Source organism: Hemiscyllium ocellatum, chromosome 12 (genome assembly GCF_020745735.1).
Source record: "Hemiscyllium ocellatum isolate sHemOce1 chromosome 12, sHemOce1.pat.X.cur, whole genome shotgun sequence".
Taxonomy (NCBI): domain Eukaryota; kingdom Metazoa; phylum Chordata; class Chondrichthyes; order Orectolobiformes; family Hemiscylliidae; genus Hemiscyllium; species Hemiscyllium ocellatum.
Genome location: NC_083412.1, coordinates 33,091,401 through 33,112,289, shown reverse-complemented (window position 1 = coordinate 33,112,289; position 20,889 = coordinate 33,091,401). Strand labels below are relative to the sequence as shown.

The window sequence follows — 20,889 nt, the reverse complement described above, 5'->3', positions numbered from 1 at the left end:
GTCAGGCTAGCGTTTACTGCCTGACTCTGATTGTCCTTGAGAAAAAGGCCAGTTGCCTTCTTAAACTGTTGCGGTTTGTTTGCTGCTGGTAGACCCACAGTGTTTTTAGGAAACGAGTTCCAAGATTTTGACCAAGTCCCAGTAAAAGGCAGTTTTGTGGTTCTAACTCAGGATGGTTTTGTGGATTAGAATTAGAATTGCATTTTATTGACACATGTAGCAAAGTATTGGAATATAGGAGTAAAGTGAAAAGTCTACAGTCACCATTTTGCAGTGCCAGCCTGGTTACATACTTGATTACAAAACCTGAACTAAAAAAAAACAGAAATAAAGGAAACAAAGCCAAGAGGAATGAGAAATGCCCAGATATTTAAATCTTATCTACATGTAGGCACCCGGGCCAAGCCACAGTTTGGAGTCTCGGGAGGAGCTGAATGCTTGCTGCTGCTGACACGACTGCTGACTTTGATTCTTTAACTACTGGTGCCCCAGCTGGGTTAGAAGGTGGTCAGAGGCAAAAAGAGTACAGATGCTGGAATCCAAGATAGACAAGCAGGAGGCTGGGACTCCAAAACAAGCCAGGCAGCACCAGGATGTGGATAAGTCAACTTTCGGGTGTAAGCCTTCTGCTCTACATCGGGAAGACCAAACATAAACTCAGGATGCACTTTGCCAAGCATCTCAGCCGGGCTCACCCAGTCACCGCCATTTTAATTCCCCTTTCCACTCCCTTTCCAACATGACCATCCTTGGCCTCCTCCATTGCCACAACAAATCAGACCGCAAATTGGAGAAACAACACCTACAGCCCAGATGACTCAACATTGAGTTCTCCAATTTCAAATCACCTCCCTTCCCATTCCCTGACTCCCTCCCAGCCCCTCCTCACCTCCCATTCCTCTCAGCCACCAATCAGATTCATTCCTCCCATTGACCAACCAGGTTTTACCCTCTACCTGACTCCACCTACCCCCACTTTACCATCTTATGCCCCCACCTCCCCTTTATCTGCAGCTCCACCCACACCGACCCCGAGTCCTGAAGAAGGATTACACCCGAAACATCGACTTCTCCACCTCCTGATGCTGCCTGGCTTGCTGCCTCCTGCTTGTCTATTATGGACCATCGTCAGGCAGGGCCACTCACAACCTCTGATTATCGGGTCCTATAACATACTCAGGCAGCAAAAGACTTTGAAGAATAGGGGAAAGAAATGTAAAATTAAAAAGAATGAAAGGAGGAAAGCAAGGAAGGATAGAGAAAAGAAGGAGGTAAGGAAAGGAAGGAAAGGTAGAAAGGAAGAAAGGTAGGAAGGAAAAGAGGAAAGGAAGGAAGAAAGGAAGCAAATGAGCTCAGGAGCTTGAACGCAGTGCTGCTACTCTGCTGCCATCTTTAAATTAACTTTCAGGTTGGAGTGCTCCCATGTATCTAGTGCCCTGCCTTCAAGGTGGTAGACTTCATAAATGTAGAAGATCAAAATCTGATAAACTTAATCTTGCATGTATTCAATGACCCAGCTTTCATTGATCTCTGTGAAAACCAAACAACTGAGAGAAAAAGAAATCTCCTCAGCTCTATTTTAATCGGGAAACTTCTTATTTTAAAACTGTGCTGTCTACGTCTAAAGCACACAACAAGGGCAAACATCCTGTTGCATCGGCCATGTCACATCCACTCAGAAATCCAATAAGTATACACATACATTGTTCAAACATTCCTCACAAAACAATACCTTCATCCTGGAATTAACCTACTGAACCTTTTTTCATTAGTTTCCCATGCAAGTAGGCCCCATCCTACAGAATAAAAAGTGAGGTCTGCAGATGCTGGAGATCAGAGCTGAAAATGTGTTGCTGGTTAAAGCACAGCAGGTTAGGCAGCATCCAAGGAACAGGAAATTCGACATTTCGGGCCAGAGCCTTTCATCAGGAGCCCATCCTACAGAAGGAGACCAACTCTGTATATAGCAGTTTGGCTGTGAGGTTTCACTAATGTCCTCTACAGCACTTTAATTTACCATTCCCTCTTGAAATAAAAGCCAGCTTCCCCAATTAGCTCTGCCATCCAGGTTAGTCTCTTAGCAATATATGCCAAACCCTTATGGATGGATTTCAATAAAACTTAGTATTCAAACAGAGTTTGAACCGCAGAACAAATGATCAGTTTTTAGTAAGGAGGCATCTTTAGTTATTGGACATTTTTACAAGATATGCTAATATTGGACAATAGGACATTACTTTTTCTTGACAATGTTGTGGTTTGTGCTATTTGGAATGTCATTAATTATTTTACAATGGTTTGAACTGTCTTTGCTGCTATCTTGTAATTTGTCACAGCTTTCAACATGTGAGCAGAGTTTTGGGAGCAGATTTTTGGATGTGGAATGGCCTGAAGCCTCCTTAGTTTGATGGACCTCTGAGTAAAATCATTTATTTTATTGAGTATTACGATTACAGAGGATCAACCAGACAACATGAAGAATAAGAAAGATACACATTATTGTAATGATATTGAGTTAACCAGGCATGGCAGAGATACAGAGTGTCCTCTTCAGTTGTTTAAAATTGAATTCGTCCACTCAGGGTTGTGGGCTTTGCTGGATGGGTCAGTATTTTTTACCTAATCCTTAATTACCCTTTCAAAGGTAGTGGTGAGCTGCTTTATTGAATTACATCACCCAGTTAGGCGTAGGCACACCTGCAGTGCTGTTCAGGAGGGAGTTCCAAATTTTGGCCCAGTGAAGATGAATGAATCGAAATATATTTTCAAGTCAAGATGATGAGGGGCTTGGAGAGAAAGTTGAAGGTGGCGGTGTTCCAATGTATGCACTGGATATCAGTGTCATGATTGTGTAAGTTGTTATAACTATGTACTAACATGTTGTGATTCCTTTCTGCTGCAGAATTCTATAATTTCTCTCTATTTAAATAATATCATTGTCATTCTGTTCTAACTATCCAGGCAGAAAGCCTCATATTTTCACACTTAGTTCTCCATCTGCCAAATTTCTGTTTAACTTATTCTATGCAGACTCTTTGCTCCATTTCCGCTTCTTTTCTAGTCACACTTGCATCATCGGTAAATTTAGCTATCATACACCTGCCCCCTTCATCCAAGACATTAACAAAGATGGAAGATATTTGATAGCACTGATCTCCACAGTTATTGTTGACCAACCTGAAAATGACTCATCTATCCTGACTCTCTGTGTTTCGCGGTAGTTATCCGATCTTCTATCCATTGTGATATAATCACCTTCACTGCCTTTTGAGGCACTGTTTCAAGTTGATCAATTCTCTAAGAGAAAAATATCCACCCACCTCCAGCCTACAGGAGCAACCCTTAATTTTAAAACAGAATCTCCTAGTTCTGTAATCTCCCACATCATTTTCATGTCCATCTTGTCAAAATCATTCAGGATCTTACATACTTCAACCAAATCACCCCTCACTCTCTAAGTCCAGTTGAAACAAACCCAGCCTGTGAATCTTTCCTTATAATATACTCCACTCATTGCAGAGGAAGTCTAGTAAACATCATCTATCACATTTACATCCTTCCTTAAATAAGGAGACCAAAACTGCACACAGTATTCAAGATGTAGTCTCAAAAATGTCTTGTATAATTAAGTATAATACTCTTTTGAACATAAAACTTCTTCTCAAAATAAAGGATATCATTGTATTACCCTTCTTAATCAGATTGTTTGTAATCTTGATGTTATATTAAATCACAGTTTCCAACTATATACTGGTACCATCACAAAGGCTCTCCATTCCACCTGCTGTGAAAACCCTCATTCATGCCTTCAGTAACTATTCCAATGCACTCCTGGATGCACGTTCACCTCCACATTCCACGTTGGAGTTTAGAAGAGAGAGAGAGGTGACCTTATTGAAACAGACAAGATTCTCAGAAGGCTTGACAAGGTAGGTGCAAGGCAATTGTTATCCCTTTGGGACAATCCAAGACCAGAGAGCATAATCTCAGAGTAAATGATCATCCCATTTAGCTCAGAGATGATGAGGACTTTCCTATCTCAGGCTGTTGTGAATTTGTGGGATTCTTTACCATAGTTGAAGATTATCAGATGAGCCATGATTTAATTGAATGATGCAGCAGATGCAATGGGCAAAATGGTTTATTTCTGCTCCTACATCTCCTGGTATTTAAGAGCTCCTTAAAACTTAACTTTTTTTTTGGACAAATTGCCATTCATCTGCCTTAAACCTACTTTTGTGGCTCAGTCTCCAATTTTGCTCAGAACATTCCTGTGAAATGTCTTCACACATTTGACTCCATTAAAGGTGCTACATAAAAAGCAAGATGTTGCCTTGTCACAGTATGTGTCTCGGTTGTGTGTCTCGGTTAATAAAATTACAATCAGCTACCATGCTGCTCATCCTATGCCACACCACCCAAGGATCCTCAATCTTACAACATCCAATGTCTAATCGTAGCTAAAATAGACTGATACAATCTTTAAACTATGCATTATTTTGGAATGAATTAATGTCACCATCATAAATTAATTTGTAAATCTAGTGTGTTGACTTGAACTGCTTTAGGTATCATGGTTGAATGTGATTTATAAATACAACCTCCAGCACCAGAGACAATTTTCATGACTGCCTGCATTAACCAAAAATGAATGATTTTAGAATTGATGTTGCCATGGAACATATCCAAACAAAACAGTGGCTTCTGAAACTAGGTCCAGTTCTCTCTGTTTTTGATACTGGGAATAAAGCATACCTGTGTGAACAGAGGAACTATTCAATGCAGACTTCAGTGATATTGATTCAGAGCTTGTTCAAGAGAAAGTAATAATGTACTTACATGATATAGCGTGATGGTGTTGTTTTCTGGCAGAGGTGTACTCAGAGATTCCTGTCGAATGCTGTCTAGATGTACTGGTGTTGGCAGTGCGTAATGACTGATGGGATGGTTGGGACTGCTTAATTTGTCACTCTTCTTTCTGGATCGCTTGCCTGTGTCTCTTTTAGATAAATACTCCTCTTGAATGATAGGGATCTTATCGTCACTCATGTATCTCATCAGTGAGCTTTCTATGTGTAAAAGAATAATTGCATAATAAGAAACCTCGTAGTGATCAATATATTTATCCAAGCAGGTGACTTCTTTCACAAATAGAACAACAGAACTAAACAATTATTCTGCCAACAATTATTCTGTCAACAAGAAGCCACAAATGTTTCACTGGGGGAGAAACAGTTTTGACAATGTCGATGAACTCCTTGGGAAGATAGAAAACACAAAAAGCATCCCAAGAATCATAGAAAACTGAGAGGGTAAAAGGGAAGAATTAAAAACAATCACTATTGCTTGAAAAAAAGTAAGGGGAACACTGATTGAAAACTAACCAACTAGGTGGAAATGTCCACTGGACCTTCTATCTCACATCATATGAAAGAAATGGTTGCAGAGATAATGGATGCAAATCTTCACACCTTCCAAAATTGTCTTGATGATGGAAAGCTTCCAGTTATTTGGAACACCACAAATGCAACACTTTTATTCATGAATGGAGGCAGAAAGCAGAAAATTATAGGCCAGTTAGCCTAATACCTGTCACTGGATCAGCCTAGAGTCCATTTTTAAAGAGGTAATAGCAGGATATTAAAATAAAAATCATAACATGCTCAGGCAGAGTCAACATGGTCTTGTGAAAGGTAAATAACATTTGTCAAATTAATTCAAGTTATTTTGGGATATAACAAGCAGGGTGGACAAGGAGGAATTAGTAGTTGCATTATTTGGATTTTCCAAGGGTAGGTAATAATGTATCACATAAAACGCTACACAAGATAAGAGTTTATGGTGTTGGGGATGATATATTAGTATGGAGAGAAGACTGGATAACTAACAGGAAAAAGGGATTTGGGAAAAATGGGTAATTTTCAGCATATCAAACTGGAGTGTCCCTGGGATCAGTGCTGGGAACTTAATTATTTACAATCTATATTTATGATTTGATGAAAGAACCAAATATTGTAGCCACATTTGCTGGTGAGATAAAACTTTGTCAAGCTGTAAGGAGGATATGAAGAGTCTGCAGAGGGATATAGATGCATTCAGTAAATAGGAAAATATTTGGCAAGTGGACTATAAGGTATGAAAACATGAGGTCAATTTTTGCAGGTATGTTAGAAAGCTAGACGATTATTAATGGAGACAGTTGATAAAAAGCTGTAGTTGAGAAGGATCTGTGGGACCCTGTGCATGAACCATGAAAAAGAGTATGCAGGTATAGCAAGTCATTTGGAAGGCAAATGGAATGTTGGCTTTTATTTTAAGGGGCACATGTACAAACATATAAATCAAGAGCAAAAATAGACCTAGTCAACCCCTTGAGCCTGCTCCCCCATTTAATAAGATTTTAGCTGATCTTACTGTAACATCAAATCCACATTCATTGTTACTCCTGTTAACCTTTCAACACCTTACTTAACATCTATTTTGCTTTAAAAATACACACAAACCCTACTTCTACCACTATTTCAGTGTAATCGTTCCAAAGGCATTCAGATCCCTTCGTAGATGAGAGCTGTGCAATATCTCACCATTTAGATAATATGCTTCATTTTTATTCTTTATGCCAAAATGGATATCTTCTCATTTTTCTATGTCACACTCCATTTGCACAACTATGCTCTTTCATTTAATCTGTCCATATATTATGGTAATCGTATTCTTGAGTCCTGTTCACAACTTACTTCCCAACCTATCTTCATGTCATCACAAATTTGACGATACCTTCAGTCTGTGTACCTCAGTCATTTATACAGAAAACAGTTGAACTCTCAGCACTGATCCCTGTGGAACACTACTCATTACATCTTACCAGCCTGTAAAGACCGACTTACAATTACCTTCCTGTCAGTCAGTTAATTGCCTGAACACACCAATATACAACCTCTTACACCTTGAGATTCTTTTCTCTGATGTGGCAACTTATCAAAATTCTTCTGGAAATCTATTTAAAGTATGTTCCTGGTTCCCCTTTATCTATAACATGCATTATCTCCTTGAAGAACTTCAATGGAATTGATCAAACATTAATTCACTTTAATAAAACCATATTGACTCTGCCTGGTTACCTTGAGTGTATCGAAATGACCTGTTTTAACTTCTTTCATTATAATTCGTAAAATTTTACCAATGTCAGATGTTAAGTTAATGGACCTGCAGTTTCCTGCTTTTTGTCTCCCTCTCTTTTCAAATAAAGGAATTACTTTTGCTATCTTCCAATCTAATGGGACAATCTCCAAATCTAGGGAATTTTGGAAAATTAAAACTTGCAACAATTATCTCATTGGCCACTTCTGTTAAGACTTTAAGATGAAGTCCATTGGCACCTGGCATTTGTTCGTTCACAGCTCCAACAATTTACACAGCACTATTCTCTGGTCATCACGATTTTCCAGACTTTCATCCACCCTCCCTTTCATTTCTTGATTTATCACTGTTTTGGGGATGTTACTCATGTGCTGTAAAGAGAAGGCTGCTGCAAAATATCTCAAGAATTCATCTGCCATTTCCTTATTTTCCATTATTAATTCTAGAGTCTCATCTCGCTATACGATCAACTGAGATGCTTCAATAAAAAGTTTTCTAATTTAAGAAGGAGAAAAGGAGGATTTATTTTTCTCTAAGAGGGCTGTTAGTGTTTTGGATTTTTAAAAAAACTGTAGAGTTTCTTTACTGCTGTTGACAAAAAATATGGTTAATGCATAAGATTTGCAGCTTCCCTTAGTGGTTAGCAGAGTTAAATCTTTGTATGCTTGCCAAACTTGTTCCAAACAGTTACCAAGAAATGCAATAGAAAGAGGAGGTGATGATGTCCATAATTCCACCCAAGATGCACGTCTATATTAATGTTACTCAGCTAGAGGTTCAGTGTGCCAAAACCAGATTGAAGCCTGCAGTCTGGCTTCCTTGACTTGGAAAGAATTGATATACCAGATTTTGTCTAGCTTTCTCTGCTTGGAGCACTGAATGTGAAAGTGAAAGACTTTGTTTGCAAGTTAGTTGCTATATCTGTGCTGCTTCACTCAGGAGAAACTCAAAACTATTGGCACTCAGGAAACTGTAGAAAATCAGACATTAGGTAATGGAATTTTTCACAAAAGCTCTTGGCAGATGGGAAAGCAGGTTACTTCAACCAGTGCACCATTTCCAAACACTATAATTGAATGAATGTTTTCCCATTACGACAGTTCACTGGGCAGCTCTTTTATTTTCAGTCCTACTTGGTAAGATATGGCTTATCCGTCTTGATTGCTCAAGGTGTTAGTTCCTAAACTGTGATTGCAGAGTTGCTGAACAGAGGTTGAAACCATCTCCAATAGAGAAGCAAAGTGTTGTGATTGCAACCAGGTGGATCTCATTGACAATGAAATCCTTCACTGGGATTGTTAATATGCGTCAATCAAGGAGTCCTGGGGGATTGCTATAAACAGGAGATCGCTCTTTGTGATTCGTGCTGAAGATGACTAAAAAGCGAAGGAATAACGGGCGTGCAAAGAAGGGCTGTGGCCATGTCCAGCCCAGCAGATGCACGAACTGTGCCCGTTGCGTCCCAAAAGACAAAGCCATTAAGAAGATCGTCATCCGTAACATTGTGGAGGCTGCTGCAGTTTGAGACATTTCGGAGGCCTGTGTCTTTGATGCATATGTGCTGCCCAAGCTGTAGGTAAAATTGCACTACTGTGTCAGCTGTGCTATCCACAGCAAAGTGGTGAGAAATCGCTCGCGAGAGGCCAGGAAGGACTGCACTCCAGCTCCACGTTTCAGGCCAACATCCCACATGGTCCTCCTCAAAAGCCGATGTGAGCATTGCTGGATCCTATAAATTGATTTGAAAGAATAAAGATACTGAACAACTGAAAAAAAAATAAACAGGAGATCTATAATCTCCTAATCTTGGGAACTGGCTCTGAGCTGGCTGGCTACAGCCAGTGTACTGTACACATGTAAATAAAGGGTGACTTGGTGACGGGATACCAGCCCATGAGTTTTCTTGCTCAGGCCAGACCCTGTAAGACCTTTGCTGTCTCAACTCCACGTACCGGTAGCAGGAACATCAATGTTTCTCTCAGTGAGAGAGACAATTTATTTCAGGGAACGAAGTTTGGTGGCAGAACCACGTGAATGGCCCCGTATGGTTATAAGTCGTGGTTGATGTGAGGTCAGGTCCCATGACATACAAAGTTCAGGTGGGTGAGACAGCCCTGAACAAACACGTGGATCACCTGAAAGCTGCTACCTTGCAAATGGGCAAGAACTAAACATGCCTGACTCCTCAGAACAGCCAGGTGGCCTGTCAGAAACTGCAGATTCTCCCCCTCTGTCTAGTGTCAAGGAAACCTCAGAGTCCGAGATGATTGCAGCCCTGCAGCCTTGGTACTGTTATCGCCAGGAGAAGAGGAGGAAATCCTCCCAAGACACTCCAGATGCAGGAGACAGGCTATGGTCTGGTAAATGCTGCCCGTGTTAGAGTCAGAGTCAGAGCAGTCAATCCATGTAATATTTTGTAAATTCCACTTTGGAAATAGAACCAGTCTGATTCAAGATTGGGATACAGGTAGACTCTAACCTCACAGCTTTAATGCATTGTCTGAGCTGAGATGTCACCTTTTGTTATAAAACCTTAAGTTATCTCGAGAAGGTGACTTAGAAGAAGTTCTGGGATTTACACAATAATGAACCGAAACCTGCAACCCATTCTAAAAGATGAAAGATTTAACAGCAATCCAGGTTTGTTCAATATAATATTTCAGTTGCACGACACTGTAATCTTCTGCTATAAATTCTGTGTCTTACGGTCTTCTTCTCCACAACCACCTGATGAAGGAGCGTCGCTCCAAAAGCTAGTGCTTCCAATTAAACCAACTGAACTTTAACCTGGTGTTATGTGACTTTTAACTTTGTATACCCCAGTCCAACATTGGCTCCTCCACATCATGGTAAGGTTTGCAACTTTGAGGTTTTTTTGGGTCAACTTGCTCTATTTTGTCAAAAATAAAGGTAAATGCACTCCAAAATGATCTGTATACTTCCAAGATTTAACAGCAGAGTCAGCAAACTCTGGGTTACTGGAGCTTGAAAGACAGCTGTCTCACCCCATAAGATAAATAAAACAGGATAAGACTGGGAATGACACTCACCGGCACCTCTCTGGCCCAAACCAGATCTCCTCAAATTGCTAGCTGGCAGACATTCCATCCTAGTGACTGTATGGGAGTTACGATGGGTTTTCTATATTATTTCATGATGTGGGTATCACTGATGATGCAGCATTTGTTACCCATCCTGAACCACTGTTCTCCATGTAGTGTAGGCACATCCATAGGTCTTTATGGAAGGGAATTAACAGGGTTTTGCCCTGTAACAATGAAGTAACAGTGATACCGTTACAAGTCAGGACATGTGTGATTTGGAGGGATATTTCCAACTTTCAGTGCTCCCATGCATCTGCTGACATCATTCTCAGGAGCAGAGGAAGGTGTTTTCAAAGGAGCATTGGTGAATTGCTGTAATCCATCTTGTAAATGGTACACGCTGGATTGAAAGTGAGGGGATTGAATGCCTGATGTGGTGGATGGTTGTCAAAGAAGTGGATGGTGTAAAGCTTCATGTGTTGTTAGAACTGTACCCATCCAGTTAAGTAAAGAGTGTTTCATCAAACTCCAGATTCATATTTTGTAGATAGTGCTGAGGCATTGTGATGTTCGGGGAGTTAATCAACATACTTATCAGCCCTAGCCTGACTGTCACCCAGGTCTGCTTCATACGGCTGTCAACTGCTTCTGTAGCTGAGGAGTTGCAAATGGTGCTGAATTTGGTGCATTCCTCCCCATTTATGACTTTATGATGGAGAGAAGATCATTGATGAAGCAGTGAAGATAGCTGGGTTTTGGACACTACCTGAGGAACTCCGTCAACTACAACCATCTTCCTTTGTGCTAGGTATGACTCTAATTGATGCAGAGTTTTCCCTTATCCTCATTGAGTCCAGTTTTATTAGGACTTCTTGATGCCACACTTGGTCAACGGCAGCCTTGATGACTCTCGCCTTACCTCTGGAGTTCAGCTCTCCTGTCTCTGTTTAAACCAAGGCTGGAACAAGGTCAGAATTTGTGCAGACCTGACAGAACCCAAGTGTTGGTGATCAGGTTATTGATTATGTATAATTTGATAGCAGTGTTGTTGATACTTTTCATAACTCTGCTAATGATTCAAAGTGCACTGATGGACTAGTAATTGACCAGGTATAGGATGTGTTCTGCTTTTCTGTGCACAGAACATATCTGTGCAATTGCCCACATTGTCAGATTGTTGCCTGTGTGTAGCCGCACTGGCACGGTTTAGCTGGGGTTGTGGCTAGCTGTAGAAGCCAAATACTGTTAGCAGGATGTTGACAGGATCCACAGCCTTCATAAAGCTATGCCTTCAGCCATTTCTTGACATCATGTGGAGTGAACCTAATTGGCTAAAGACTGTGTCTAAGATGCCCTCAGGAGGAAGCCGAGATGATTTACCCACTTGTCAACAAATTTCAAATGCTAGTCCCTAAAAGCAAGAGATCAAGGTATCCTGTACAACAAAGCTTTTGTTTACAGTAATTACATGAGGAAATACAGGATAGATGCAGGTGAGGCAGGTCATATAGCTTTTCATCACATAATCAACTTCAGTCTTCAAATGGTCTAATGCATTTGACTCCATGAACCAAGCCAAAACTGTGGGAAAACTAGAAATCTAAATTAAATATGTATATGGGCTGGGTTTGGGGGTGGGGTGGGGAAATAAAATTAATGAGTATAGGGGTGTGCTGACCCAGAGTCAATCACTTTTGTTGGATAAGAAATACAGTCATCAGCTGAAATGAAACCTGGATTTCAGGGGTTAAATCATGAAGCGGGAGTGCACAAATCAGGCCGGTTAATTTAAGAGGTTATGGGATGATCCAGTCTTCAAGGTATAATCAGGAAAGACAGAGATAAACAAGGATAAACTATTTTCACTAGTTGGGGATTTGGGAAGTAGATGGGCATATCCTGAGAATTAGGGCTGGACCATTCAGGAGATATGTTAGGAAACACTTCTACACACAAAGAATGGTAGAGATTGGAACTCTCTTCCACAAAATGGCAGTGGATGCTCCAACAGTTGTTACTTTTAAATCTGTGATAGATAAAATTTTGCTTGGTGAAAGTAGTACAGTCCAAAGGCAGATATATGGAGTTAGGCCATAGATCAGCCATGATTTCACTGATTGGTGGAATCGAGGGACTAAATGGCCTACTCCTGCTCCTCTGTTGCTATTGAAGTCTGGAGTGCAAGAAAAAAATGAAAAGCAGGGTGTTCAGCTACGAAGGAAGATAAATTAATGCTGGCTTTCTATCATGATTTAAGCATCACTGAGGACAAAATAGGATCTGTCCTGACTGCAGTTATAAACAGCATAGAGCAAGAAGGAAGGAATCTTTAATTGAATAACTTATGGATTTTCAGGACACTAACATGTTCTGAGAATTTAATCGACATGGCAGAGACAACATGACTCAGAAATGATCTGTACTCCAGACATGCAAAAGCTGTTTATCAGAGAAAGAAAGATAAGAGCAGCCAAGAGGAAAGTCAAAGTCTCCAGTTTGAAATAGTTGATTTTAAAGCTTCGCAGCTGAGCCTGTACTGGGTGCTGAGTACCAACCGCTGATACCTTGTGATTGGGCTAGTTCACTGTCTCCAACTCATTCTCTGCTGAGTCTCAGAGCCTGTATAATTAGCATTAACCACCAGACAGTCTTAACAGGAAGAGACATTTGCAACACACCATACCTTGTTCCATTTCGCAGAATAACAATAGGTACAATTATCAAATGTCATTAATACAACAAGCAAAAGCCAGATATGTAATGTCTGTCTCTATCTGTGACTCATTCCAGATAAACTGTTTCTCCATCTACAGACCATGTACCATCATCAGACTGGGTAGTGCCAATACAACTTCAACATTAACTCTTCCAGAACCATTAGCTTATACAACAAAACTTAGAGGATATGAAGGGTCAAAGAAGTCATGAAAAGAGAAGGTAGCCTTCAAAAGGGGACACGTTAGGGGAATTCTTTTCCCTTCTAGAGGTGTCATAGTATCCCGAACAGTGTGGAAACAGGCCATTTGACACATCAAGTCTACATTGACCCTTTAATGAGCACCCCACCCAGAAACAACCCCATCCCTATCCTGCAACCTTGCATTTCCTATGGCTAATCCAATTAGCCTACACATTCCTGAGCACCATGGGCAATTTAGCATGGCCAATCCACTTAATTGGTGAGTATGCCCTGCAGAGAAACACACTCCCTTCTCATCAGTTCTGCAATTAAATGCTGGGCACAATGTTCCATGGATGACTTTCACAATTTGCTAGCAATAAAAGCCTTTAAAATGTCAATTAATGGTCATTTAAGGGCCTTAACTCTCCATCCTCCCAATCACCTATCTCTCCTTAGGTACGAAAGGCAGTTAATTACCGAATTAGGAAACCAGGGTGATCTGTTTGCTCTGTCTGTGGGGAGGCCTCCAATTCCTCAACCTGACAGCAATCAGATTCATGGATGATGGGCAAGAGGCTGATTCTCTAAAAGCCGCCCTTTGCACTTGTCTCTGAATCACCAGATCTCCCTCTACCCGGTTCAGAAAGGGAAAAAAAAGAGTTAACCTTTCACTGTTGGATTGCCTCCAGTCTAGGCAGGGACCAGCAGCCTACAGTTGGCTGGCAGCTTCTGGTGACCCTGTATCTCAGTGTCATGATGCCTAATAGAGTGAGATACTCACCTACTGACTGCCTCTCAGCTCTTAATAAGCTCACAGTTGCGTGAGAAACTGAGTTATGTTAGTTTTGGCGGTGGCGTGTATGTTGCCACATAAGACATTTGTCCCCACATTTCGAAGAAAAAGAGTAAATCTCAGTCTTTGTTGGCTTCCCTTGTGCTGTAAAGTTTTGAGATTACATTTTAATCACTGTGTATTGATGGGTCAGAGCATTTTAGGAGCACTCATGCTTTCTTTGGATCTGTTACTAACTTTAACACATTCCTATTATTAAATGCCCTTGAATCACATTTCACGAGTGTATGAGATTCTTTTCTCATGCAATAACAGTTTTCTATATCCACTCAGCTGTAGGCTATTTTCCCAGGTCAGGATTCAGTACATTTGCATCATCAGATTCTCTATCATAACAATTCCTATTGGTTCTTTGACATGGATGTCAATGCAGGAACAATGCGAAAGGGGAAGAAGTGCCTAAAACTCGGAGAGGATATCCCACCGATGGGTTCAGTCAAAACTGGGGTCTTTAATTGTTATGCACTGGAAATGAAGTGAAGACAGAATAAGTCACTTTATATCCTCTCCTCCATGATAGGGATCTCAGTGCCACTGCTGCTACCTCCTGATGGCAATCTTCCTTTCGGTGACCTTTACATGGATAGACACACAGAAAATTGAACAGGATGAAGAAGGCACTTGGAAGAACTTCCAGGTCCTGTTTTGCTGCAACTGTGCCATATCCATCCTTCTGTGGACTCTGTAGATAACTCGCTGACTCATGCAGCATGTGTCATTGACCGTGGTTTGGAAGGATCGAGGGTGCAAATGTTGTCATGAGAATGAAAAGAATCATCTTTCTGGTGAAATATATTTGAATCTCTGCTTCCAGGGTGAAAAAACAGCTACAGAACGTTTACTTTGTGAAATGGAATTGCCAAAGCCAGGTTTCCTCTGAGAAGGACGATCTGGTTTATATAAAAACGTACCCTGTGCTGCGAACAGAAGAGCTTGAAGAAGCTGACTGGACTGCAAATCTAAACGGAAAGCAGTCATGAACCGACTAATTAAACTGTGGAATGCTACTGAAGACACCCTTCTAAGGAGTTGTTCATTCTCAACATCTTCTTGTAAGTTCAATGCTGCAGGAAAAGAAATATGGTAGAAACTTATGGGAAATGGAGGAAAATAATATCAGTATACTTTGCAGAAATAGTGACCTACAGGAAAAAGAGTTATCACAGGGAGTAAAATGTACCTTTTTAAAAATTCTTTGAACGGGAATGTGGGTTTTACTGTCAGGGGGAGTTTTGCTGTCAATCCTTAATTGCCCTTGAGAAGACAAGCATCAATTCATCTTTGGAATAAATGACAAGTTTAGTGGCAACTTTTCTAACAGCGTTTGAAAAAATATCCATCAGCAGGCAGGAGGACCAGTCAAATACACAAGTTTTGAGAGAAATGGGAAGTTCTGGACACAGCACTCACTTCGAGAGTATTTAGTTTGACATGTGCTCTGACCTTTAGCATTCAATCGAAGATTTAGCTGCTCACCAGTGCAGGCTCCATTTATCTGACCATATTGTTTGATTCAAAATGAGGGGTGCTGCGAATCCAGCAAGTTTATTACATGTAATGTTTCCAGCATTGGGACTGTATATCAGTTTTTATTACATTGTATGGAATTTGTAACTCCTGCATGATTAACTTTTTCACGAGATTTTGTAATTGGAAACCATTAAAATAACTAGAAATGGTGTTGAAAATCTGGCCCCGTCAATCTGAAATCTTGGGGAGAAATAATTTATTATTCAATACATAAGGTTTCAAGTTCAGCAGTAGGATAGATTGTCTGTTATTTATGACGTCTATCAGAGGGAGATTACAGTTATCCATTATCAGTCTGCTTGCATTAGGAACTCAAACAATCTCCACCAGTGGTTTTGAGGCAGAAGGACTCCTCCCAATCTAACAAATGCTCCCTGTTGCCCTGGCCAAACTGCTTTCTCCACAATGGAAACACCTCGCCACTCTCTCACTACTCCCGAATTATCTTGCTGCTGCTCAGTGTTGTGCCAGCCTGAATCTTCCAAACAACTCTTCAATGCCTAAACTTCAAAATATCTCTGTACTCTTTGCTGGCAGAATGGGCTGGCTCTTCGCATAACTGAATAGTTCAAATCAATCCTAACAGGTTCAGCCAATATTTGAGTGTCTTGTTCTCCGGGTATCCTTGGAAATTCAGCGCACTTAACACATTTAGTCCTGCGGCATTTGCACACTTGTAATAGTCCAACAGCCATACTTAATCATCAATGCACATTCTCTTAAAAGAAGATGGTGAGGGTTAGATATTAATTTCACAATTACAAACATTTTAGTGGCCTCCAATCAATTTCACAAAATCAAAGCAAAGAGCAGAATCTCTGCTCCAGGATGTGGGCAGACAACTTAACTTGGAGGTGGAGGAGTTCTGGAACCCCACCATATTCTTGACTTAATACAATGAACGGAAGAGCCTTGGGAAAAGTTGATGGGCAGAGAGATCTGGGAGTGCAGGTCCATTGTACCCTGAAGTTTGCTACACAGGTGGATAGAGTGGTCAAGAAGGCATATAGTATGCTTGCCTTCATTGGATGGGGTATTGCTTATAAGAGCTGGCAAGTCATGTTAACATTGTACAAGACATTGGTTTGGCCGCATTTAGAATACTGTGTACAGTTCTGGTCGCCACATTACCAAAAGGATGTGGACGCTTTGGAGAGGGTGCAGAAAAGGTTTATGAGGATGTTGCCTGGTGTGGAAGGTGCTAGCTATGAAGGAAGGTTGGATAGGTTAGGTTTATTTTCATTAGAAAAAAGGAGATTGAGGTTTATAAAATCATGAAGGGTATAATCAGGGTGGATGGAGACAAGCTTTTTCCCAGGGTGAAGGATTCAATAACGAGAGGTCACACTTTCAAGGTGAGAGGTGAAAAGTTTAAGGGGGGATACACACGGCAAGTACTTCACACAGAGGGTGGTGGCGTCTGGATAAATGCATGAGTAGGTGGGGAGTGGAGGTATGTAGATGCTTAGGGATTGACCGACAGTACACTTGGATCGGTTCAGACTTGGAGGGCCGAAGGGCTTGTTCCTGGGCTGTAAATTTTCTTTGTTCTTTGTTCTTTTTAACCAAATTAAGTTCAGGGGTGTAAGGTCCTTAGTCAACCATCCTACCCGAACACCAACTGTGGTCCTTAGGTGATCGAGTAAGGCTGACATAAGGGCCTCAGAAAACCACCACTGGGGTTAACACAGGAAAAGGGCCTGTCATAGAGTATGGTAACAAACCCTTTGGTCCAACTAGTCCCTGCTGACCATAATCCCAAACTAAACTAGTACCACCTACCTGTGCTTGGCCCATATCCCCCCAAACATTTCTTATTCATGTACTTATCTAAATGCCTATTAAACGTTGCAACTGTACATTCCACACACAAACCATGCTGTGTGTTAAAAAGTTGTTGCTCATGTTCTTTTTAATCTTTCTTCTGTCACCTTAAAAATATGCCCCATTACATTGAAATCCTCCACCCTAAGGAAAAGACACCTGCCATTCACCTCATCTATACCCCTGATGATTTCATAAACCTCTACAAGGTCGCCCCATAACCTCCTATGCTCAATGAGAAAAGTCCCAGTCTCTCCTAATAACTCAAACCCTCCAATCCTGGCAACATCCTGGCCAATCTTTTCTGAACCGTTTCCAGCTTGACAATATCTTTCTTAGAACAGGGCAATGAGAACTAGACACAGTACTACATAAGAGGCCTCACCAACGTCCTGTACAACCTGAACATGACTTTCCAACTCCTATAATTAAATGCCTGTCACTGTGTATCCTGCTTGATAGGCCAGCCTGTGCTGGTCACTGGTGAGCTGCGGTTGTGGGAGTGGGTGAAATGGGAGTTTCGGTCTCTGGATCAAAGGCACTCAAGGCCTTACTGACACACCTAACTGATGGCAAAGGAATGACTGCTAAGAGCTACATCCTCAGTGCTCACTTCTGAACCTCCACTCCCTTTTTCTCACAACCTGTACCATCCAGAAGCTGCCATTCCCAGTCATCCAAGAAACAAATCACTGACTTTACACCTTAGTCATCCTTGATCTTTTTTAGAAAACATACTAATTTTGTGGAATGTGGACTTTGCTGGCTGGCCAGCATTTATTGCCCATCCCTAGTTGCCCTTAGGTGGTGAGCGGTCTTCTTGAACCACTGCAGACAGGCAGTAGGTTGGAAGAACACAGGAAGCCAGGCAGTATCAGGAGGTGGGGAAGTCAATGCTTCTGGTATAACCCTTCTTCAGGATTTGAAGAAGGGTCATACACAAAACGTTGACTTCACCACCTCCTGATGCTGCCTGGCTTCCTGTGTTCTTCCAGCCTACTGCTTGCCTACTTTGGATTCCAGCAGCTGCAGTTTTTTTTTGTGTGTCTTGAAGCACTGCAGTCCACCTGCTGTGGGTTGACCTACAATGTCTTTAGGCAGGGAATTCCAACATTTTGACCCAGCAACAGTGAATGAACCATTGAAGGGTCCAAGTCAGGATGGTGAGTGGCTTGGAAGGCGGCGGTGTTCTCATATATCTGCTGCCCTCAGCATCACTTGATCCTGCCAACATGATCCTGGATGCCCTTCAAGCAACAGCCATTTCATCCTCTATGGCACTGCCTGTGATTGGCCAGCAGTCATTGCTTTGTCAGGGATCTTACTTCAAGGCAAAAGGTGACTGTGGTCCCACTATTGAAATGATTGGAATTGCATTGGCACGCATTGCTTTCAAGAGTAAGCATGAATGGGTCTGTCATCACTGACTGATGAGACCCCTCCTCTGCCTGGAGTATTTGAGCAGTGACCATGAGGGATTACCAGACTACTATTTAATCTTCGATATGTGTTCAAACCTTGCTGTGACAATTATCATGGAAGGTCCTGACATACATTCAAAAGAAACTGGCCACCACTAAGGTTGGAATTATGGTCAGCATTATGAGTTGGACAAAAGGGTCTGTTTCCATGCTCTAAGACTATGACTCTAAGTGGAAACATTCAATTTAATCTATGTATTTTTAAGTGTCAATTTTCAATTGGAATCAGGTTATTGGTTTTTGTTGTAAAATATAAAACATAAGACACTCACCTCTTCTTCCATCTCTTTTCGGTCTATTTAAATCTTCATGCTCTCCTGCCCAGTTGTATTCCACTGGCATGGATATAGGCCTTAGTTTACCTGAGAAAAGAGCAATAAAAATAAATTTTACAATCAAAAGCAATATTTCAGATTCTGCTGCTCTTGCTTGCTTGCAGTTTGTCTTCAAATTTTCAAAGCAGTCCATTATTCATACGTTATTCAGGGGTTTTATTTAAAAGGTTGTTGAGATTGAGGGAGGCAGATTGCAACAAATATTGAATGTGGTGCTGTCCTCTAGCAACTCATAATTGCGTTGGAGAAACCATTCAGTCTGTTTCTTATCTTGGTTAGAAACCACTCTACTCATTAGAATTTCTAGATAATGTAGAATTTGATTAAAAAGGATAACACACTGCCACCCCTCTTCACTCCACACCTGTCAGTTTTCAATAGTTAATTTATTCAAGTGCTCAAGGGAAACATATCAGATGCTGTGAACTAAATGATCAGATTCTAACTGCATCATGACTTATGAGCAATTATTTTTCTTTCACATGAGAAATTAGTTGCTTAAGCAAATCGCAGTCATGTAGAATACCATTTGGAACCAGAGAAAGACAGCTTATGTGAACCGTGAAATTACAGGTTAACTCCTATACTCAAACTCCAATTCAATGTTAAATACTACTTATACTTTGATCAACTTGCAGAACCTTCAGTCTTCTCTGTCTTTTTTAGGTTTCATTTCTTAGTATCTCTTAACTCTTAAACTGCTGGCAGATTGCTGGTCGTTCTGGTTATTTCAATGTTGAATTGCAAAGTTTAAGCAAACAAGTACTGTGACTGTGTCTCTGGTATTGTCTGCTCAGTACTGGGCAGTTACTTTCCTTAAAGGACATAAGTGAACCAGATGGGTTTTTCTGACAATCGACAATAGATTCATGGTCATTATTAGACTGTTAATTTCAGAATTATTTTATTGAAATCAAATTACAAATTCAAATGCTCATACTTGAGTTGCTAGATCAATTTGAAATCTGTCTCATTTAGCATGGTGATAGTTCCACACAACCCAGTGGAGGGTATTCTGAATGTGAAGATGGGTCTTCGTCTCCACAATGGTCACCCTTACCGATACTGTCATGGACAGATGTAACGGCAACCAGCAGATTGGTAAGGTTAAGGTCATGGATCCTGGAATTAAGAATCTACTAAAAACCATGAAACCATTCTCAGAAAAACTCATCTGGTTTACAAATGTCATTCAGGGAAGGGAATCTGCCATCCTTGTGTGGTCTGGTCTATGTGTGACTTGAGACCCACAGCAATGTGGTTGACTCTGAACTGCCCTCTGAAATGGCCTAGGAAGCCACTTAGTTGTATCAATTGTTACAAAGTCTCATCAAACAAATGAAATTGGACAAACCATCTGGCATTGACCCATGCATCATAAATGACAATGGCAAAAATAGTCCTGCCAACACTGCAAAATCCTCCTTCTTAACATCTGGGGGCCAGTGCCAAAGTTGGGAGAGCTGTCTCACAGACTCGTCTAGCAACAGCTTGACATAATCATACTCACATAATCTTATGACAATGTTCAGATACCACTATCACCATCCCTGGATATGTCCTATCCCACAGGTTGAACAGATCCAGCAGAGGTGGCATCACAGTGGTATACAGTCGGGAGGGAGTTGCCCTGGGTGTTCTCAAGATTAACTCTGGACCCCATGAAGTCTCATTGCATCAGGTTAAGTTGGACAAGGAAACCTTCTGCTCATTACCATGTACCGTTCTCCCTTTACTGATGAATCAGGGAGGCAACATGAGACAGCATGGTGGCTTGGTG

At 41.1% G+C, this 20,889-nt stretch overlaps 1 protein-coding gene across 1 annotated transcript in view; it reads right to left on the bottom strand.

Annotated features, from left to right (window-relative positions):
- cnksr2a (connector enhancer of kinase suppressor of Ras 2a) overlaps positions 1-20,889 on the bottom strand; it is a 481,257-nt gene that overhangs the window by 159,995 nt on the left and 300,373 nt on the right. The window contains exons 12-13 of the mRNA XM_060832965.1: positions 19,047-19,136; positions 4,840-5,069 (exon numbers count right to left, since the gene is read on the bottom strand). Coding sequence (XP_060688948.1) covers positions 4,840-5,069; positions 19,047-19,136 — 320 coding nt within the window. The remainder of the gene's footprint in view (positions 1-4,839; positions 5,070-19,046; positions 19,137-20,889) is intronic.